General features: G+C 45.2%; 1 protein-coding gene and 1 long non-coding RNA gene across 6 annotated transcripts in view; one reads left to right on the top strand and one right to left on the bottom strand.

Annotated features, from left to right (window-relative positions):
* The window catches only part of tesk1b (testis associated actin remodelling kinase 1b), a 177051-nt gene that overhangs the window by 99005 nt on the left and 54896 nt on the right, over window positions 1–23150 (top strand). For all 5 annotated transcript variants that reach the window (XM_068029189.1, XM_068029186.1, XM_068029188.1 and 2 more), the window contains one exon: window positions 22495–22585. In XM_068029189.1, the coding sequence (XP_067885290.1) occupies window positions 22495–22585 (91 nt within the window). The remainder of the gene's footprint in view (window positions 1–22494; window positions 22586–23150) is intronic.
* LOC137368909 (uncharacterized) overlaps window positions 1–23150 on the bottom strand; it is a 111350-nt gene that overhangs the window by 40118 nt on the left and 48082 nt on the right. The window contains exon 2 of the long non-coding RNA XR_010974837.1: window positions 7344–7627. This is a non-coding gene — a long non-coding RNA (uncharacterized lncRNA). The remainder of the gene's footprint in view (window positions 1–7343; window positions 7628–23150) is intronic.

The raw sequence follows: 23150 nt of genomic DNA, 5'->3' as shown, positions 1-23150 counted from the left end.
ATACAGTACGCACTGCTGTCACTGTGCGTCAGTGATGGAGGAAGTGAATATTTAAGGTGGTGGATGGGGTGCTGATAAAGTGTTTGTTCTGAATGTTGTTGGAGCCGCACTCATCCAGCAAGTGGAGAGTATTCCGTCACAGTCCTGACCTGTGACTTGTAGATGCTGGACAGGGATTGGGAGACAGGTGGTGAGCTATTTGCCGCAGAATTCCCAGCTGCTGACCTGCTCTGTAGCCACAGTATTTATGTGGCTGCTCCAGTTCAATTTCTGGTCAACGGTAACCCCCCATTCCCCCAGGCTGTTGATAGTGCGGGAATTCAGTGATGGTAATGTCGTTGAATGTCAAGGGGAGATGGTTAAATTCTCTCTTGATGGAGGTAGTCATTGCCTGGCGCTTGTGTGGCATGAATATTACTTGCCACTTAACAGCCCAAGCTGGACACCACAGATTTCACACTTGACAGAATCTGCCTTTGAAAATAAAATGACAATAGACTTCTGAGCATCTGTTTTGTGCTCTGACTCTTGCAAGACAGTCGGTTTCACAAACAGGCAAAACGCAATACTGGGACTATGGATTAGAGAAGCCTCAGAGGAGATTTAATCGAAGTTTTTAAAATAATGTACTGTTTTGAGATCATGAATAGAGAAAGACTGTTTCCTGTGGTTGGGGAGTGTTAATGGGTCATCAATTTAAAATTGGCACCAAGTAAGGAGAGAGCTTAGGAGAAATTTATTGACACAGAATGTTGTTGGAGCAAGAAATGCTTTGCCACAGCGATTGTTTGAGGCAGAGACCATTGCATCTTTTTGGGGAATTTGGATAAATGTTTGAAGCAGAGAAAGAGCAATGGGGAGAAAGGGGTACAGTGCGTTTAGTTCTGGATCGCTCCAACAAAGAACCCACACAGACATGATGGGCCAAATGACGTCCTTTTGTGCTGTAAGCCTATATGGTTCCATGATATACAAGAATTTCTCCCTGTTGTGGGTTTTTTCCAGCACCTTGAAATCTTTCAAGCCCTACGGTGCAACATGGAAAAGATTTATTTATGTTGCTGTGACATTCTGACTTTAAAGTAGCAATTTAGCTCAGTTGGCAACACTCTTACCTCTGGAGTCAGAGGTTGTAAATTTAAGCCCAACTCCAGGTTTTAAGCATATAAATCTACGTTGACTCTTGTTATGAAAGTGATTCTGTTTTTTGTTTAAAATACTTTAAAAGGAATTTATGGTTAAGCTGAATAAATGTTGGATCAGCCTTTTTCAATCAAGAGGACATTGAGGGAGCTGGATTGGCAACAGTATTGCTGGTTGTCACATGGCTCAGGTTAGGCTTCGAACAGAAACCCTGGTAACGGTGGCAAAAAAATGACAAGCGCTCCTTTCATTGGACAACCCAGTAGTAATAGAGCACCTGGATGGGCAGAAAAAAAACTGTCAAGCTTTTTGGTTGTTGATATGTGTGTGTGTGGTTTTACCTACTGGAAGGAGATAAAAGTAAAATGCTGCTGAAGTATCAAAGAAGGACAGAAGGAGAGGATTCCTCAGAAGAATAGAAGACTACAACCCAGCACGCTTTCCTGCAATTCCCTAAACGATTCTGTGAAGTTCACTGTGTCAATTCAGCTTGTCTCCTGTATTTCAAGAAAGCCTGCTAAAAATAATTCTCAACACCGCCTGAAGAGAACTGTTCTAAAGATCCTGTCTGTGTGTGCTCAAAGATTGGACTGTGTGCAAGTTTGGCGCAGCATGTCTCATCTGTTTTCTTCAGGGGTGGGCAAGTAATCTGCCCGGGTGTATTTTTTTGTCTGTAATATCTAAAGAACAGCAGGAACATTTTCTAGTGTCTTAACCAACATTCCTCCCTCAAGTAAAAAGAGATAACTGGTCATCCTTCTCAGTTGCTGGTAATGAGATCTTGCTGTGCACAGTTAGCTACTCTACAAAACAACAGACGACACCTCAAAGTCAATAATTGATTGTGTCAGGGTGTCCTGAGGGTTACATAAATGTGAGTTCTTCTTTACTTACAGACACTAATTATTCATGATTTGTTGCCCAACTCAAATTGCAAGTTGCTGCATTCCCTCAGCAGTGATTTAGTTGCCGAACACCCTGTGGTATCTTGATTCATGCAACCAACCATTTTTTTTAATGCCAATTAATAACAGTCTGGGATTTAAATCTTGTTTTACATGTACTTGTTATGTAATTTTTGTTGGGTAAGGGTATCAAGGGATGTGGAGCTAAGTCAGGAGAAAATGGAGTTGAGGTACAGATCAGCCATGACTTAATTGAAGGCTGAGCAGACCCGAAGGGCTGAATGGCCTGTTCCTATGCACCAATGTAATTGCCTCAGATCAAGGTAAGTTCTTTGAGCGTTAAGACTTTGAACATATTTTGTGTATTGTGAGGATTTCCATGCTTAATGCATTTGTGCAAGACTTAGTTGTCCAGTATTTTAACAGAGGTGTTAATACATTCCAAATACATGGTGGGAGAGGGGCAGGGGTGCTGGGGTAATTTTGCCTTCGTGCGATAGCGTGAAATCGAGTTGGTAGCGTGCTTTACAACTCTTCCTGTTTTCGCTTCCATTGATTTTAATAGAAATGATTAAATTAAGTTAAATGGAAAGAGACATGAGGTGAGAATGTGGAGTACCACGTGGAGTAGTTGAGGCAAATAGCATAGCTGCTTTTAAGGGGAAGAGAAAGGATGAGACAGAAAGGAATAGAAGGATATGCTGATAGGGTTAGAAGAAGCAAGGTGGGAGGAGGCTCATTATGAATCATAAAACACTGGCATAGATCAGTTGAGCTGACGGCCTGTTTCTGAGCTGTAAATGCTGTATAATTCTATGTGAAATGGGCCGCTGATTCACGAACATCCACTTTTCACCATTGCACAAAATCAAAATCCATCTTCTCTAAATAGTGGACAAAGGAATTTCATTTAAATGCATTAAGAGTTTTTTCTCTGTAATATCAGAGCATTGCTTCAAGGGCCATGTTTCTTTTTTTTTTTGAAGGTCATCAGCTTGCTTGCTCTTACATCAGTCCACAACGTTGGTGTGCTTCATGCTGTGGGGATAGATCTGTCAACCATTGGGTTGGAGCAACCAAGGACCAAATTTACTACCAAATTAATCCAAGGCCCATTTACGTCAGAAGATGAATATGACCGGTGGCCATTGCTGCCTGATTCTTTCCTCAGAGAGAAATTATTGATGTTCACTGTGACATAGGTAGAATCATAGCACAGAGGGAGGCCATTCAGCCCATCATGCCTGTGCCCGTTCTTTGGAAGAGCTGTCCAAATTAGTCCCACACCCCAGCTTTTGCCCCATAACCTTTCCAAATTAGTCCCACACCCCAGCTTTTGCCCCATAACCTTTCCAAATTAGTCCCACACCCCAGCTTTTGCCCCATAACCTTTCCAAATTAGTCCCACACCCCAGCTTTTGCCCCATAACCTTTCCAAATTAGTCCCACACCCCAGCTTTTGCCCCATAACCTTTCCAAATTAGTCCCACACCCCAGCTTTTGCCCCATAACCTTTCCAAATTAGTCCCACACCCCAGCTTTTGCCCCATAACCTTTCCAAATTAGTCCCACACCCCAGCTTTTGCCCCATAACCTTTCCAAATTAGTCCCACACCCCAGCTTTTGCCCCATAACCTTTCAAATTAGTCCTCTTTAAGTTTATGTCCAATTGCCTTTTAAAAGTTCCTATGGAATCTGATTCCAACATCCTTTCGGGCAGTGCAATCCATATCTTAATAACCCTCCGTGTGAAGAAATTTCTCAATTCACTGCTAGTTCTTTTTCCAACTATTTTAAATCTATAACCTCTAGTTGCACAAGAACATCAGAAGGGAAACAGCAAGTGGCCAGAAACTATCAAAACCCCTCATAATCTTGAATACATCTATTAAATCTCCCCTTAACCTTCACTGCTCTAAGAACAGCCCCAGTCTCTCCACATAAGTAAACTCCCTCAGCCCTGGTATAACTCTGGTAAATCTCCTTTGTATCCTCTCCCAGGCCTTGACACTCTTTCTAAAGTGTGGTACCCAGAATTGGACACAATATTCCAAACTGAGGCCGAACCAGTGATTTGTAAAGATTCAGCAATACTTCCTTGTTTTTGTAATCAATGCCCCTATTTACAAAGCCCAGTATCCCATACACTTTCTTAACCACCCTATCAACTTGACCTGACACCTTCAAAGATTTGTGAATATGCACCTCAGATCTCTCTGTTCTTGCACCCCACTCAATACTGTACCATTTGGATTATACTGCCCCCCCCACCTGTTGTTTCTCCCAACATGCATCACTTCACAATTATCCACATTAAACTGCATCTGCCAATTTCAGTTTATATCCTTCTGAAGTCTGCTATTATCACAGTCACTAGTTAGTATGTTGCCAAGTTTTGTATCGTTCTCAAACTTTGAAATTGTACTCCCTATACCCAAGTCCAGGTCATTACGAACAACAAAATGATCCTAATCCCTGGGGGACCCCACTGCATCCTTCTCTCCAGTCAGAAAATACCTGTTCACCACTACTCTCTGCTTCCTAACATTAGCCAATTGCATTCTCAAGTTACGACCATTCCTTCAGTGCTATGTGCTTCTATTTTCCGTATAAGTCTGTTGTGAGGTACTTTATCAAATGGCCTTTAAAAGTCCTTATATATGTATATACAACATCTACCGCATGTCCTTAATCAATCCTCTCTGTTACTTCATCAAAGAACTGAATCAGGTTTGTCAGACACAATTTTAATGAATATGTGTTGGCTATCCCTTATTAATCCATGTTTTTCCAAGTGAGAATTAATTTTTTTCTTGATAAAGGTCACTTGTTGTAGTTTTCCCACCACTGACATCAGACTGATTGGCCTGTAGTTACCTAGTAAGACACAAAAATTGGTGGTGTTGTAAATAGTGAGGAGGAAATCCTTAGATTACAGGACGATATAGATAGGCTGGTAAGATGGGCGGAGCAGTGGCAAATGGAATTTAATCCTGAAAAGTGTGAGGTAATGCATTTTGGGAGGACTAACAAGGCAAGGGAATATACAATGGATGGTAGGACCCTAGGAAGTACAGAAGGTCAGAGGGTGTACTTGTCCATAGATCACTGAAGGCAACAGCACAGGTAGATAAGGTGGTTAGGAAGGCATATGGGATACTTGCCTTTATTAGCCGAGGCATAGAATATAAAAGCAGGGAGGTTATGATGGAGCTGTATAAAACGCTAGTTAGGCCACAGCTGGAGTACTGTGTGCAGTTCTGGTCACCACACTATAGGAAGGATGTGATTGCACTGAAGAGGGTGCAGAGGAGATTCACCAAGATGTTGCCTGGGCTGGAGCATTTCAGCTATGAAGAGAGACTGAAAAGGCTAGGGTTGTTTTTCTTGGAGCAGAGAAGGCTGAGGGGGGACATGATTGGGGTGTACAAGATTATGAGGGGCAAGGATAGGGTAGATAGGAAGAAACTTTTTCTCAGTGGAGGGGTCAAGAACCAGGGGGCATAGATTTAGGGGAAGGGGTAGGAGGTTTAGGGAGGATTTGAGGAAACATTTTTTCACCCAGCGTGTGGTTGGAATCTGGAACGCACTGCCTGAAGAGGTGGTTGAGGCAGGAACCCTCACAACATTTAAGAAGTATTCAGATGAGCGCTTGAAACACCATAGCATACAAGGCTACGGGCCAAGTACAGGAATATGGGATTAGAATAGTTGCGTGCTGTATGGCCGGCACAGACACGATAGGCCGAAGGGCCTGTTACTGTGCTGTATAAGTCTGACTCTATATTGCTGTCCCCTCTTTTGAACAAAGGTATAGTATTTGCAATCCTCCAGTCCTTCTCATATCCAAGGAGAAGTGAAAGACTGTGGTCAGAACTTCTGCTATCTCCACCCTAACTTCCATCAACAACCTAGGATGCATCCTATCTGGAAGTTTGAACGATGCCAACCTATTTAGCACATCCTTTCTATATATTTTTATCCTATTCAATATGTCAAGTCCCTCCTCCTCTACCGTGACATAAATTTCACCCTCTTTTGTTAAGACATTTACAAAGTATTCATTCAGCACCTCTCTCATGTCCACTGCCTCCACAAGATGATTTTCCTTTTTTGTCCCTGATCACCCTCACCATTCCTTTTACTATCCTTTTACTTTTTATATGTTTATACAAGATTTTGGGGTTCCCTTTACATTACCTGCTAATCATTTCCCATACGCTCTCTTTTCCCTTCTTATATTCTTTTTCAATTTCCCCTTGTTTATAACAGTCCTCGCAATAAAACACATGCGTTCCAACACCATGCCAGTCTCTTCTTTTACTTCCCAATTACCTACTACGCTTTGTTCTGTTGCTGTGGATTGGCATGTGAAGGGCCCCAGCTGACTCTCACGTTAACGCTAAGATATTTAAAATTGTTTGTTTAAATTTAAGGCAATGTAACTGTTTAGCTAACACTAAAATACTAACCAGTAAAAATTACTAGCAATAGAAAAACGTCACCACCACCTGCTCAAGGGTAATTAGGGATAGGCAATAAATGCTGGCCTCGTCTTATCTGTAATTCCCTGTGTTCAACTTCCACGCTGGTTATGACGTCACCCTTCAGTTTTTCTTCCTCGAGCTGATCTGCGAGGCTATCTGCTGCCATCGCCTTGTCTGCGCTGTATTTATGTTCCTTGGGTCTCCGCGATGCTCAGAAGAGCCTTAATCCAGCCAATTATTTGAATGAAGGAAAGAAAGACTTGCACTCACATAGCGCATTTCACAACCCTTCAAGACTTTCCAAAGCACTTTGCAGCCAATGAAGTACTTTTGAAGTATAGTCACTGTTGTAATGTAGGAAACACAGCAGCCAATTTGCACATGGTAAGAACCCATAACCAAGGTCGGATATAGTAGGAGAGAAGACAAGGCTAATAGAGATGTAGTGAATAGTGGTTGACAATTATGTGATTTAGAAAACTATTAGACTAGTGTGGTCCAATACATTAGTCACTAACCACATATGGTTAATTGGGAATACAGGTGTGGCTAATTACATTTTTGATTAGTAAACGAATATGGGTAACACACACCATTCTGCGTGTGATCTCAATGCTCTTATTCACATGGTGTATGTATGTGAATTTTAACCTTTTTGTAGGTACGTTGGTAAAATACTAAAACAAAAAGCAGTGAGTGCTTTTTTGATCATTTATTTCCTTGGTTACTGAATAGTGGTTAATGTTTGTTCAGCAAATATACATGTGTGAAGGACATTTACTGTGGGCTCTGTGGGTAGAACTCTCACCTTTTGAGTCAGAAGGTTTTGGGCTCAAGCCCCTCTCCAAAGACGTGAGCACTTGGCTGACACTTCAGTGCAGTGCTGCACGGACGGAGGTGCTGTCTTTCGGAGGAGACATTAAACCAGGATACCTCTGCATTTTCAGTTGAATGTAAACTATTCCATAAAAGTATTTTAAAGAAGAGCAGAGACGTTCTCCCCTGTGGCCTAGCCAATATTTATCCCTCAACCAACATCTAAAACAGATTAAAACAGAAAGTGCTGAAAATACACAGCAAGTCTGGCAGTATCTGTGGAAAGAAAAAACAGAGTTAACATTTCAGGTCTTTCATCAGGAAACAGATCATCTAATCATTATCACAGTGCTGTCTGCGGGACTTTGCTATGTGCAAACTGGCTCCAGTATTTCCTTACAACTACAAAAAATTGACTGTCAAGCACTTTGCGATATCCTGAGGTTATGAACAATGCGGCACAGTGGCGCAGTGGTTAGCACCGCAGCCTCACAGCTCCAGGGACCCGGGTTCGATTCCGGGTACTGCCTGTGTGGAGTTTGCAAGTTCTCCCTGTGTCTGCGTGGGTTTTCTCCTGGTGCTCAGGTTTCCTGCCAAAAGACTTGCAGGTTGATAGGTAAATTGGCCATTATAAATTGTCACTAGTATAGGTAGGTGGTAGGGAAATATAGGGACAGGTGGGGATGTTTGGTAGGAATATGGGATTAGTGTAGGATTAGTATAAATGGGTGGTTGATGTTCGGCACAGACTCGGTGGGCCGAAGGGCCTGTTTCAGTGCTGTATCTCTAATCTAATCTAATCTAATATAAATGCAAGTCATTTTTGTACCTAGTTTTCTCAGTTTCCCACGCGGCAGCTCATTTAAATAGCCGGAGTGCCGCAGCCCTTCCCCTCCCTGTCCCCCCCCCCCAATCACGTAGAGAAGGCGGGCTGTCCGTCCCCGGCAATGGCGTCAGCTGCCTGTGTGCAGGCACTGGTGCCATTTTTAAAGGGCAGCCAGCCCTGCCGGTCATTTTGAATGTTTAGAGCCCCCCGGGCACTGAAAATTGTAACTCCTTCCACTTTCCCACCAGTGTCACGCCGGCTTTCCCTGGACGGGGAATTGAAGGGGAGTGCCAGCCGCCGCGGCGAAGATAAGTTTTTATTTAAATTTCATCATGTTACTCATTTAAATATTGAATTGCTGTTCCTGTCGCCCAGCGGTGCGGGGCAGGCCACTGGAGTCTCGCCACACTCTAAGTTCAATGATCCAGAGCTCCATACAGAGGATCAGCCCCTGCCCTCCCAGCGTCGGCCTCCATGGCCAGCAGCTGCCAGACCCATATTACAGCCCACCACCCCCACCCCACAGTGCCTGACGTCGTGGGCTTGGTAAAATCTAGTCCAGTGTGTCTGGCCTCACCTGTGGCTAGTCAGCAATTCCTATAAGATGGCGCTAGCTTAGACCACGGAGAGAAGGCTGAGGGCATCCTGCAAAAGATTTACTGTCATCAAAGTGTTTGAATCTGTCCCAAGAGAGAAGCTGAGGAATTGAACTGTTAAATCCCTGTGAAAGGGTTACATGGGCTGCAGGGAGTGGTTGTGCTGGAGCTGGCTGTACAAACCTTCATAAACTTTTGGCTGCAGTTTTGTGTTATGTTAATTGCCTCCCCTCTCTCTCTCTGTCACAAAGTGATTGGACTTCAGCAGAGCCGGAGTATACACTGTCAGTAAAAATAGATTGACCTTTGCTTTGCTTTATCTGTCGCTTGTATAAATCACAGAAGGAACCCCACAGCAGGCAGGCTTAAAGCCTCCTGCAGGTAGCTGGATAAACTCACCAGCACAAAGGTGGTGAGGAAGCATCTTCCTCCCCCTCCTCTAACTAACCACTCCACGCCCATCCACAACCCGCAGCCTTCACACTTGCTGATTGAGCTGTTATTTTAGACGCCACGGTTTATTTGAAGGAATGCAGAGCTGAGGGGGGAGGGGGGGGGTGCGGTGTTTATTGTCTGTTTTCTCTTGCCAGGAACTAATTAGGCCTGAGGCTAAGCCACCCACCGTAATTTCTTTCTTCGCATCAACAAAGCTGGAAAACTATTTTACAAAGCGTAGAGAGACAGTTTCTGAAATCTGAATGGCACAGGTTCCCAAACCCAACTTTCAATGTCTCCACTCTTTCATTCTCATCATCCAGGTTTTCCCTATTACACAATCTCAGGAAGACATAGAGTTGCCAACCCTCCAGGATTGTCCTCCTGTAGTCACTGCAACGAGCAATCCGGGAGAAAATTCATAGGGACGTTTTTTAAAAAAAGAAGTTTTTTTTCTATTTTCTTTGAGCGCTTTTGTTTGCTAGTACAAATATTGAAGATGGGGGGGAAGGCTATTTATCTGATAGTCACATTGTCACAAGTCATCCAATCAGATATTGAAGATCTATTTTTTTCCCCAATTGGCCATGGAAAGATGGTGCACAGCAAGTATGGGTATGTTGGGTGACCTATCGCAGGTGTGGGGGTGGGGCGATTGGAGGCAAGGGATCAGAGAACGAAATCCTCCCGGAATTTATCCAACCCTAAAAACTCTTAAGTTCAATGATCCAGAGCTCCATACAGAGGAGCAACATCCAAATTAAGTACAGAAGGGGCAGTCAGTGGAAGTGTTTACAGCCCTAATGCTCACCTGCACTGCCTTTCAGGGCAGCTGTTCAAATTTTCCTTTAAATTACTGAATATACTTCTCCCCATCTCACGTGTAATATTATGGGCTATTTAACAGTGTAACGTGGTGAGGTCTACAGGCTATACAACCCATGGTTAGTCAACCTCCAGTTGACCAGCAACACTCTGATCCACCTCAGTGAAAAACTGAGTCTCTCCTACTGTACTGTTATGCTCCATTGATAAACGCAACATAAGCTAGGAATCCTTTGTTATTCCATTTTAACTGCCATGTAATCAGTTAAATAAATCCCTGTTTCATTGCTCAACAAATCATGTTCAATTCCACTGCTAGTCTCTGTCAGCCATCTAGGCTTCCTCCTGTCTGACACCAAATAACAAAAATAAGCTTTCCATTTGTAAAAGTGTATGTGTAACTGTCCATCTTGGTTCAATGATAGCATTCTCACCTCTGAATCAGAAGGTCATGGCATCACGCCACACTCCAGAGACTTGAGAACATAATCCAGGATGACACTACCATACAGTACCGAGAGAGTACTGCACTGTTGGAGGGGTGCCTTTTGAATGAGATGTTAAACAGTTGCCTCGTCTCCTCTCTCAGGTAGGCACTACTGTGAAGAAGAGCAGGGCAGTTCTTCCCAGTCTCCAGGCCAATATTCATTCTTCAACTGACATCACATAAAGACATGTTATCTGGTCAATAACGCTTTGCTGTTTGTGGAACCTTGCTGTGTGCAAATTAGTTGCTGCATTTCCCTACATTACAACTGTGTCTACACTTCAAAAGTTCTTCATTCGCTATAAAGTGCTTTGGGATATCCTGAGTTTGCAAAAGACAATAGTTTTTTTTTATTCTTTGATGGGATGTAGGCACCACTGACAAGGCCAGCATTTGTTGCCCATCCCTAATTGCTCTTGACAACTGAGTGGCTTGCTAGGCCATTTCAGAAGGCATGTAAGAGTTAACCACATTGCTGTGGGTCTGGAGTCACATGCAAGCCAGACCAGGTAAGGACAGCAGATTTCCTTTCCTAAAGAAAATCAGTGAACCAGATGGGTATTTTATGACAATCGATAAGTTTCATGGCACCATCGCTGAGACTAGCTTTCAATTCCAGAGTTTTAAAATTAATTAATTGAATTTAAATTCCATCAGCTGCCGTGGTGGGATTTGAACACATGTCGCCAGAGCATTAGCCTGGGCCTCTTGATTAGTAGAAATGCAAGTTATTTCTTCTTTCCATAGTATAACAAACTATGGAGCATGTAGCGAGGCAGTGCTATTTCTGGGGTTAGTTGGCATTATGTAGCTTCATTCTTACGTTTGCCAAAATCTGTCTATGTTCTACAGCTTGCAACATATTCCAGACCTATCCTGCTATTATACTATATTTAATCTATCCCTGACCCTTGATGCGTTCCAGCTTGTAATACACTGCAGAGTGGGGCGTGTTCATACTCAGTTGTTTAAATATGGTCCTTGTACATTAAGGTGCATTTTCACAACGTCGTTCATGAACAATGTGGCAGACTCTTAAATATACCCCTCTGAAATGGCCTAGCAAGCCATTCAGTTTCTCAAGGGCAAATAGCAATGGGCAAAAAATGCTGGCCTAGCCAGCGACGCCCACATCTCATGAATGAATAAAAAAAAGAGACCCTGAAATAAGGGTGTAGGATCAACACATGGTACTCTGCTGAAGTTGCCTCCTACAAAGGTCCAGGGAGCCTGAGCATTTATTCATGGGTCACTGCCCCATTGTGATAATGGGCCAAGCACGTTCAATTGAATAATTTCAGTTATTGGGGCCAAAGAAGTCCCAATGAGAGTATGAACTGGAAGGGCAATATAAGTATTTCCCATCAATGTCTAAAAATCAAATATCTATAATTTATTTTTAAAAACTTACATCTCCATGAACCTCCTGCATGCACAACTTGACTTACTTTTGTCACATTTTTCTCACTTATTTTTACCAACCTTTTCTATTATACATATTCTTTTGGGCCTCCTTATCTCGAGAGACAATGGATACGCGCCTGGAGGTGGTCAGTGGTTTGTGAAACAGCGCCTGGAGTGGCTATAAAGGCCAATTCTGGAGTGACAGGCTCTTCCACAGGTGCTGCAGAGAAATTTGTTTGTTGGGGCTGTTGCACAGTTGGCTCTCCCCTTGCGCCTCTGTCTTTTTTCCTGCCAACTACTAAGTCTCTTCGACTCGCCACAATTTAGCCCTGTCTTTATGGCTGCCCATATTAAGTCAAAGTTTATAATCATTTTTGAATCTGTAAACTTATCACTGCGTTTGTTAGAAGTGCAAAACCTGCGTATGTATGCTTTATAGACCATGAGAAGGCATTTGATAGAGATAATGGAGTGCTTAAACAAACTAGAAATTGACGGAAATAATAAAAGGATAATTCAGAATCTATATCAGAATCAATCAGCAGTGATGAGACTTGATAGCGGCTTGTCTGACAGCTTCCTAATCAAAACATGGAGTGTGCCAGGGATGTGTTATGTCCCCGAAACTGTCCAACCTGTACACTGGACCTATCTTAAAAGACATAGAAGATCTAACATTGGTGGGTTGAACGTCAACAACTTGAGATACTCAGATGACACTGCACTGATTGCAGAGTCGGAAGAGGCACTGCAGGAAATAGTGAACAAAGTGAATGTAAGGAGTGTGGAACATGGATTAAGAAGGAATGTGAAGAAGACCAAGACAATGGCGATAAACAGAGACCTAATCCTGAAAGTGAAAATTAAAGGAAATGGTCAACTCCTGGAACAAGTGAAAAGATTTACATACCCTAGGCAGATTATCACAAACGATGGGAGATTTGATTGTGAAGTCCAAAGGAGAATTTAGATAGCCAACACCAGCTTTGTCAGAACGAAGGATGTTTTAACATGAAGGAAACAGAACCTGAATTTTAGGAAAAGAAGGTGCTACATTTTGTCATCTGTTATATGCCTCAGAGACATGGACAACAAACAAAGAGACCATTGATAAGCTGAATGCATTTGAGATATGGACATACAGGAGGTTGTTCTGCATAACCTCAAAGGGAGAAAGATATAATATTTCAGTCAGATTATTAAAGCAGATGGTAGACAAAGACAATTACTGGAAGGAAAGATCGGCGGAAAACATAAGAGAGGGAAGTAGAGGAGATAATGGATGACGGATATAATGGACTGGATGCAGTTGACCTATGCAGAATATGTAAGGGCAGCACAGAACAGAGGTGGAGACCCATGGCAGTCAACCTTCTGGGAAGAAGATGACACCAATGAATGAGCAAGCCATTCTATGATTCTAGGTCAGGCAGCATCTGTGGTGAGTGAAACAGAGTTAACATTTCAGGTCAATGACCTTTCATCAGAACTGGAAGATATTAAGGGTTTAACAATTTTTAAGCAAGTACAAAGCCAGGGAAAAAGGTGGAGGGGGTGCTTTGGGGGCAGGGTAGGACAGAAGGGGAAGGTCTGTGATAGAATGGAGGGCTGGAGTGATTAAATGACAAAAGGGATGATGGCGCAAGGCAAAAGGAGGCAATAATGGGACAAACATGCAAACAAAAGATGGATCCAGAGGAGGTACAAATGGTTACAGAATGTTCTGCTGTGAAATACAATCTACCTTTGACACTACAGCCTTACCTCATTCTTGCCACTCTCAAATTAAGGCATGTTCCCTTGAAGAAATTTGCATTTATATAAAGCCTTTTGACCTCAAGGTGTCCCAAATCACCTTACAGCCAATTAAGTACTTTTTGAAATGTAATCTAAGAACATAAGAAATAGTAACATGAGTAGGTCATACGGCCGATATATAGTCTGTGTTGTAATGTAGGAAATGTGAAGTCAATTTGTTCACATAAAGATCTCACAAACAGCAATGTAATAATGTCCAGAGAATTCCCCAGCTCTTCCTCGAAATAGGATCTTTAACCTCTACCTGAGGGGGGCTTGAACCTGTAATCTTCTGACTTAGAGCAGTGAGTGCTACCCACTATTTACAAAATGAATTACTCGATATTTCATGGCATCAACGGAGTCAAACCTAAGTGTGATCATCAGGTGTAGCAAGATTAGAGGGCATGGGATAATTGGACTGAGGTTGCAGTCATAATTCAATTTCCATTTTAAAGTCTGAAGTTTTTTCCTCAGTTTTATATAATCCATTAATTTTAGGTTATTATTTAGGGTCAAATAGCAAAACTGACAACAATCTTGGTTGCGAAGTGGTATCGCTGGTTGGAGCAGGGATGTTCCTCTGCAATACAGGCACAGTTGCTGTCAGATATAAAAGTGAAGTGCTACAGTGTAGCTCATGGCAGGACAGTGTAATTAAAATGTGACAAGTTTATTTAGTTTAGCGATGCAGCACTGAAACAGGCCCTTCGGCCCACTGAGTCTGTGCCGACCAACAACCACCCATTTATACTAATCTTACAGTAATCCCATATTCCCTATCACATCCCCACCATCTGCCTACACTTGGGGCAATTTACAATGGCCAATTTACCTCTCAACCTGCAAGTCTTTGGCTGTGGGAGGAAACCGGAGCACCCGGCAGAAACCCACGCGGTCACAGGGAGAACTTGCAAACTCCGCACAGGCAGTACCCAGAACTGAACCCGGGTCGCTGGAGCTGTGAGGCTGCGGTGCTAACCACTGCGCCATTGTGCCGCCCAAAGTTCCTATTATAAATATGGACATAGAAATTCATAATTGAAAATGCTGTGGCAGGAGTATAATAAAATTATATTCGAATAAAGAGGACAAGTGCATAGCCATCTTCCTGGGTCAAGCTGATTTCTTGTGACCCTGTTTTGAATCTGCACAGCTCGAGATCAGTTCATACTGGATCTTGGGCTTTGTTTCTCGTAGATAAGCCTGGTGTTTCACAGCTTGGCATTTAATAAGCTCATAAACATTTTGGTGCAACAACTCATTTTCCCTGACCTTTGGTTAAATGAGATATTTGAGGAGTGGAGCTGTTAAATCAACAGTTAAATGACAGGGTGCCCCTTCTGGCAGAGTGTAAAATGTCTCCAGTTTGATTGGGTCATCCATACACCTGTCAAGCGAGTGTGAGTAGAGCTTGTCTCAAAGGTCAATCTCCAACTGTTTAGCAGGCTGACTTTATCAGAGTAGGTCAAAATCTGAGATTGAATTTGTTCATAAAGTTTATGGGACTGACTCTGATAGAGTGCTGAGGTCCAAGTTTGTTTTCTTTTAATTATTTTTTTTTCATTTAGTGGATTGATGTACTTATCAAAGCAAGGCATGTCTATGCTCTACTCAAGAGTCTGAGCAGAAATACCCTTATAGCTCAGGGGCACATCCATCTGTTGACACAGGAATTTGCATCTGTAAAATGTTCCAAGACACTTCACAGGAGTATAATCAGACAAAAACTTGACCCTGAGCCACATAAGGAGATATTAGGATAGGAAACCAAAGGTTTGGTCAAAGAGGTTGGATTTAAGGAGTAATTCAAAAAAGGAGAAGTAGAACGGCAGGAAGTGAATTCCAGAGCTTACAGCCTAGACAGCTGAAGGCACAGCCGCCAATGTGGGAGCAAGGAAGTGGGAGATGTACAAGAATTGGTGGAGCGCAGAGATTGCAGAGGGTTGTCATGCTGGACAGTGGAAAGCTCCTGCAGCTGTAAAAGGTGCTGTTACAGACATGATGGGATTTATCCTAGGATTCTCTGGGAAGCTAGGGAGGAGATTGCAGAGCCTTTGTCCTTGATCTTTATGTCGTCATTGTCGACAGGAATAGTGCCGGAAGACTGGAGGATTGCAAATGTTGTCCCCTTGTTCAAGAAGGGGAGTAGAGACAGCCCTGGTAATTATAGACCTGTGAGCCTTACTTCGGTTGTGGGTAAAATGTTGGAAAAGGTTATAAGAGACAGGATTTATAATCATCTTGAAAAGAATAAGTACATTAGAGATAGTCAGCACGGTTTTGTGACGGGTAGGTCGTGCCTCACAAACCTTATTGAGTTTTTCGAGAAGGTGACCAAACAGGTGGATGAGGGTAAAGCAGTGGATGTGGTGTATATGGATTTCAGTAAGGCGTTTGATAAGGTTCCCCACGGTAGGCTTCTTTTCTTCTTCTTCTTTGGGCCTCCTTATCTCGAGAGACAATGGATACGCGCCTGGAGGTGGTCAGTGGTTTGTGAAGCAGCGCCTGGAGTGGCTATAAAGGCCAATTCTGGAGTGACAGGCTCTTCCACAGGTGCTGCAGAGAAATTTGTTTGTTGGGGCTGTTGCACAGTTGGCTCTCCCCTTGCGCCTCTGTCTTTTTTCCTGCCAACTACTAAGTCTCTTCGACTCGCCACAATTTAGCCCTGTCTTTATGGCTGCCCGCCAGCTCTGGCGAATGCTGGCAACTGACTCCCACGACTTGTGATCAATGTCACACGATTTCATGTCGCGTTTGCAGACGTCTTTATAACGGAGACATGGACGGCCGGTGGGTCTGATACCAGTGGCGAGCTCGCTGTACAATGTGTCTTTGGGGATCCTGCCATCTTCCATGCGGCTCACATGGCCAAGCCATCTCAAGCGCCGCTGACTCAGTAGTGTGTATAAGCTGGGGGTGTTGGCCGCTTCAAGGACTTCTGTGATGGAGATATAGTCCTGCCACCTGATGCCAAGTATTCTCCGAAGGCAGCGAAGATGGAATGAATTGAGACGTCGCTCTTGGCTGGCATACGTTGTCCAGGCCTCGCTGCCGTAGAGCAAGGTACTGAGGACACAGGCCTGATACACTCGGACTTTTGTGTTCCGTGTCAGTGCGCCATTTTCCCACACTCTCTTGGCCAGTCTGGACATAGCAGTGGAAGCCTTACCCATGCGCTTGTTGATTTCTGCATCTAGAGACAGGTTACTGGTGATAGTTGAGCCTAGGTAGGTGAACTCTTGAACCACTTCCAGAGCGTGGTCGCCAATATTGATGGATGGAGCATTTCTGACATCCTGCCCCATGATGTTCGTTTTCTTGAGGCTGATGGTTAGGCCAAATTTATTGCAGGCAGACGCAAACCTGTCGATGAGACTCTGCAGGCATTCTTCAGTGTGAGATGTTAAAGCAGCATCGTCAGCAAAGAGGAGTTCTCTGATGAGGACTTTCCGTACTTTGGACTTCGCTCTTAGACGGGCAAGGTTGAACAACCTGCCCCCTGATCTTGTGTGGAGGAAAATTCCTTCTTCAGAGGATTTGAACGCATGTGAAAGCAGCAGGGAGAAGAAAATCCCAAAAAGTGTGGGTGCGAGAACACAGCCCTGTTTCACACCACTCAGGATAGGAAAGGGCTCTGATGAGGAGCCACCATGTTGAATTGTGCCTTTCATATTGTCATGGAATGAGGTGATGATACTTAGTAGCTTTGGTGGACATCCGATCTTTTCTAGTAGTCTGAAGAGACCACGTCTGCTGACGAGGTCAAAGGCTTTGGTGAGATCAATGAAAGCAATGTAGAGGGGCATCTGTTGTTCACGGCATTTCTCCTGTATCTGACGAAGGGAGAACAGCATGTCAATAGTCGATCTCTCTGCACGAAAGCCACACTGTGCCTCAGGGTAGACGCGCTCGGCCAGCTTCTGGAGCCTGTTCAGAGCGACTCGAGCAAAGACTTTCCCCACTATGCTGAGCAGGAAGATTCCACGGTAGTTGTTGCAGTCACCGCGGTCACCTTTGTTTTTATAGAGGGTGATGATGTTGGCATCGCGCATGTCCTGGGGTACTGCTCCCTCGTCCCAGCACAGGCATAGCAGTTCATGTAGTGCTGAGAGTATAGCAGGCTTGGCACTCTTGATTATTTCAGGGGTAATGCTGTCCTTCCCAGGGGCTTTTCCGCTGGCTAGGGAATCAATGGCATCACTGAGTTCCGATTTGGTTGGCTGTATGTCCAGCTCATCCATGACTGGTAGAGGCTGGGCTGCATTGAGGGCAGTCTCAGTGACAGCATTCTCCCTGGAGTACAGTTCTAGGTAGTGCTCAACCCAGCGGTCCATCTGTTTGCGTTGGTCAGTGATTATGTCCCCCGATTTAGATTTGAGGGGGGCGATCTTCTTGATGGTTGGCCCAAGAGCTCTCTTCATGCCATCATACATTCCTCTGATGTTTCCGGTGTCTGAGGCCAGCTGAATATGACTGCATAGGTGTTGCCAGTAGTCGTTTGCGCAACGCCTAGCTGTTCTTTGTGCAGTACTTCTGGCTGCTTTAAGTGCTGCGGATGTTAAATCGCTGGGGGCTTTCTTGTAGTTCAAAAGTGCAATGCGCTTAGCGGCTATGACAGGTTCCAGCTCTTCATTATGAGATTGAAACCAGTCTGCATTTCTCTTCGCACTTTTGCCGTAGGTGGTCAAAGCTGACTCATAGATGGCGTCTCTGATGTGGGCCCACTTGGTCTCAGCATCCCCTGTGGGAGTGTTTTGAAGGGCTGTTACAAGTGAATTTAGAAATTTTTGTAACAGCTGTGGGTGAGAAATTCTGCTCGTGTTGATGCGCGGGTGGCCCTTCTGCTTGGAGTGATGCAACTTCTTTGGTCTGAGTCTAACCTTGCTGCACACCAGGGAGTGGTCGGTGTCGCAGTCCGCACTGTGGAAGCTGCGTGTGATTTGAACACTGTTTAAGGCGGCTCGCCTTGTGACAATGAGGTCCAGCTGGTGCCAACGACGTGATCTTGGGTGCCTCCATGAAACCTGGTGACAGGGTTTAGTGTGAAAGAACGAGTTGGTGATGCAGAGGTTATGATAGGTACACAACTCAAGCAGTCTCTGCCCGTTCTCATTCATCCTTCCAACGCCATAGCGCCCAAGGCAGGAGGGCCATGAGTCATGGTCGGCCCCAACCCTGGCATTAAAGTCCCCCAGCAGGAATAGGTGTTCGGTGTTGGGGATGCTGCTAATGATGTTATGGAGTTGTTCATAGAACTGGTCTTTAGCTTCAGGTGCGGAGCAGAGTGTTGGAGCATAGATGCTGAGTAGGTGTACTGGACCAGAGGTGGTGAGCAGTCGGATGGACAGTATGCGTTCCGAGCCATTTGAGGGAGGCTCTATCATGCTGAGCAAGGAGTTTCTGATGGCGAAGCCCACTCCATGCTGTCTTGGTTCTTCAGGATCCCTGCCCTGCCAGAAGAAGGTGTAGTCTTGCTCTGCTAGAGAGCCACTCGCGGGGAGGCGAGTCTCCTGAAGTGCTGCAATGTCTACATTGAGTCTACTGAGCTCGTTGTTAATGATGGCGGTCTTCCGAGAATCGTTGATTTGTGTAAGGTCTTCCGACAGGCCAGGACACATAGTTCTGATGTTCCAGCTTGCAAAGCGAAGGGCTGGTACCTTCTTTCCTTTTTTCATGTTGTTTGGTGCGGTGTATCAGTCCACCTTTCGGGCAATGACCCTGAGCTCCAAGCACCCATTGAAGCAGGCAGACTGTGGCGGGACAGAACCTTATTGACCGGGGGCTGCCCGGTTTGAGGCGGGCGGTAGCTGTCCAGTGAGGTGCAATGACCTCTCCCACCGACAAAGGCAACCCGTGGCGCCCAGTTTCTACGCCAATTTATCTGGACTTATAACCCGTAACTGCTGCCTTCCGTGTTGTTTTAGTCGCTGTGAGGCAACTATGGAGTGACCTCTCCATGGCGCATGCCTGGGCAAATTTATGGAGGTTGAGAGTTGCCCAGTCGTCAAAACCCCCCTCTCGGCCTTTCTGGTGGGGTCCAAAGGAGTGCAGGACACGACGTTTGGCACCAGTATGGCTGCAGGAACTGCCGGAAACATGCCAAAGGTGACACATGACCGCCTACGGGGTTCCGCTCCGGATTTTCTGTTAGGGTTTACTCCCTTAGCCTTGGTCTCTCCCGAGACGCCCACAAGGCAGTGGGGTTGTTGGGGCCCCTACACAGGTGTAGGATGGTGCCGGTGGGAGGAGGGGATGCAAGGGGGAGGGGTAGAGGGAGGGGGTGGGGGGGGGTGCAGGGGAAGGGGGTGCGGGGTGAAGATGGTGCGAGGGGGGGGCGGGCTGGGACGGGGTTGTGAGGGGGTGAGCTGAGAGGGTGGAGCAGGGAAGGGGACGGGAGTGGGGGGGGGTGGAAGGGGGGTAAAGGGGGGGGAGGGGGGGTGGAATCTGGTGCAGGTAATAAGCCATTTCCTCAGTGCCCACCATCGACGTCCGGAAAGCTCATCCACGTCCTTCGGGAGGTGAAGCATCATTTGGCAGACTTAGAGGTGATTACATTTGCTAAGGGTTTTTTTTTTTGCAGTGGTTTAAATAAAGGCATGCAGCATTGCCGACAGTGCGCTGCAGATGCTCTCCGAGCCATCTCCCGCGGGCGCTTTGAAGTTGCGGCCGGGGGGGCCGTTCGTGGATGTTTTGGGTGTTCGGGGCACCTTTTCACAGGACTTCTCTCGGGTCCCGCAGCTCCTTCTTCACCTCAATGGACTTACCGCATGCCGTGGCTGCAGACACTCTGGACTGTGAAGACAGCAGGATCGGAGATTGAAGTATCGGCAGCTGTGCTCGTCAGTTTCATCCGGATCAATTTCATTGAGAAAACAAAGAGCAGGTGTGGCTGGGGGAGGGCAGTGGGCCCACGTAACATACACTAAACTAACTGTTAACTTTTAGATAGGGCTAAAATGAGCTGATTTAAAGAGCCAGGGGAATTTAAACAGTTTAAGAGGGCAGATTGGGGAAGAAAACGTTAGGGATGGGAGCAGATGGCCATGGATAGAGTTGAACAGCAAGGGAGCTTCCTAGGGAGCTTCCAGCCCAGGAGCCATCTTGAATCCAAAAACCCCACGGTAGGCTATTGCAGAAAATACGGAAGTATGGGGTTGAAGGCGATTTAGAGCTTTGGATCAGAAATTGGCTAGCTGAAAGAAGACAGAGGGTGGTGGTTGATGGCAAATGTTCATCCTGGAGTTTAGTTACTAGTGGTGTACCGCAAGGATCTGTTTTGGGGCCACTGCTGTTTGTCATTTTTATAAATGACCTGGAAGAGGGTGTAGAAGGGTGGGTTAGTAAATTTGCAGATGACACTAAGGTAGGTGGAGTTGTGGATAGTGCCAAAGGATGTTGTAGGGTACAGAGAGACATAGATAGGCTGCAGAGCTGGACTGAGAGATGGCAAATGGAGTTTAATGCGGAAAGGTGTGAGGTGATTCACTTTGGAAGGAGTAACAGGAATGCAGAGTACTGGGCTAATGGGAAGATTCTTGATAGTGTAGATGAACAGAGATCTTGGTGTCCAGGTGCATAAATCCCTGAAGGTTGCTACCCAGGTTCATAGGGCTGTTAAGAAGGCATATGGTGTGTTAGCTTTTATTAGTAGGGGGTCGAGTTTCGGAGCCACGAGGTCATGCTGCAGCTGTACAAAACTCTGGTGAGACCGCACCTGGAGTATTGCGTGCAGTTCTGGTCACCGCATTATAGGAAGGATGTGGAAGCTGTGGAAAGGGTGCAGAGGAGATTTACTAGGATGTTGCCTGGTATGGAGGGAAGGTCTTACGAGGAAAGGCTGAGGGACTTGAGGTTGTTTTCGTTGGAGAGAAGGAGGAGGAGAGGTGACTTAATAGAGACATATAAGATAATCAGAGGGTTAGATAGGGTGGATAGTGAGCGTCTTTTTCCTTGGATGGTGATGGCAAACACGAGGGGACATAGCTTCAAGTTGAGGGGTGATAGATATAGGACAGATGTCAGAGGTAGTTTCTTTACTCAGAGAGTAGTAAGGGCGTGGAACGCCCTGCCTGCAGCAGTAGTAGATTCGCCAACTTTAAGGGCATTTAAGTGGACATTGGATAGACACATGGATGAAAATGGAATAGTGTAGGTCAGATGGTTTCACAGGTCGGCGCAACATCGAGGGCCGAAGGGCCTGTACTGCGCTGTAATGTTCTAATTCTAATTCTAATGAATTCCACTAGTTTAATCCTACATTTTATTAAAATAAACTTAGGAAAGTCCTCAGGACTATCCATATTCGCAAGCAGCAAGACTTGGACAGTATCCAGGCTTGAGCTGATAAGTGGCAAGTAATATTCATACCCATACAGTGTCAGCCATACAGTGATCATCTCCTGTGAGGAGCTACACACCTTCCCATGACATTCAATGACATTACCATTGCCTGATCCCCTACCATTATGGACCTGTGTGTCATCATCTGGGGTATGGGTGCAGCACCTATTCAGCATCCAGGGTATGAGTGCAATGTAGTAGTGTCTATTCGGTGTCTGGGTATGGGTGCAGTATCTATTCAGTACCTGGGGTATGGGCACAATGTGTGCAGGATCTATCAGAGGTACAAATGTATCCACAGCATTATGTGCTATACATAGGTCTATATCTGCTTTCAACATTTATAAAGTTTGTAGAAGTTAATCTCAAGTTGGCCAGTTTCTAAAAAGCTTAAGCGCTCATCTGCTGCTATTGTGTGTTCTGTCCATAGTGGTGATGGGGAAAAGGAGCCCTTGGCAGTGGTTGGATCGCCATACTGGATGGCACCTGAGGTCCTGAGAGGAGAGTTATACGATGAGAAGGTAAAACCAGGCAGCCAAAAGAAACACGCAGCCATTCTCCCATTAACACTCAGCCATTAACACTAATTCCCTAATCCACACTTCGTAAGAGAGGGATAGAACTTGTACTGATCACAGTTCTCAGAAACATCCCAAAGACGGCACAGTGGCGCAGTGGTTAGCACCGCAGTCTCACAGCTCCAGCGACCCGGGTTCAATTCTGGGTACTGCCTGTGTGGAGTTTGCAAGTTCTCACTGTGTCTGCGTGGGTTTCCTCCGGGTGCTCCGGTTTCCTCCCACAAGCCAAAAGACTTGCAGGTTGATAGGTAAATTGGCCATTAGCAATTGCCCCTAGTATAGGTAGGTGGTAGGGAAATATAGGGACAGGTGGGGATGTGGTAGGAATATGGGATTAGTGCAGGATTAGTATAAATGGGTGGTTGATAGTCGGCACAGACTCGGTGGGCTGAAGGGCCTGTTTCAGTGCTGTATCTCTAAACTAAACTAAACCTCAGGTATAGTGAGTGAACAAGAGCAATACTGTTTATAACACACCCCCTCATGGACACTGTAAGTGAGGCTGTTC

Source organism: Heterodontus francisci, chromosome 4 (assembly GCF_036365525.1).
Source record: "Heterodontus francisci isolate sHetFra1 chromosome 4, sHetFra1.hap1, whole genome shotgun sequence".
Lineage (NCBI taxonomy): Eukaryota > Metazoa > Chordata > Chondrichthyes > Heterodontiformes > Heterodontidae > Heterodontus > Heterodontus francisci.
The sequence above is the reverse complement of the archived record's forward strand: the minus strand, read 5'-3'. Positions and strand labels throughout refer to the sequence as shown.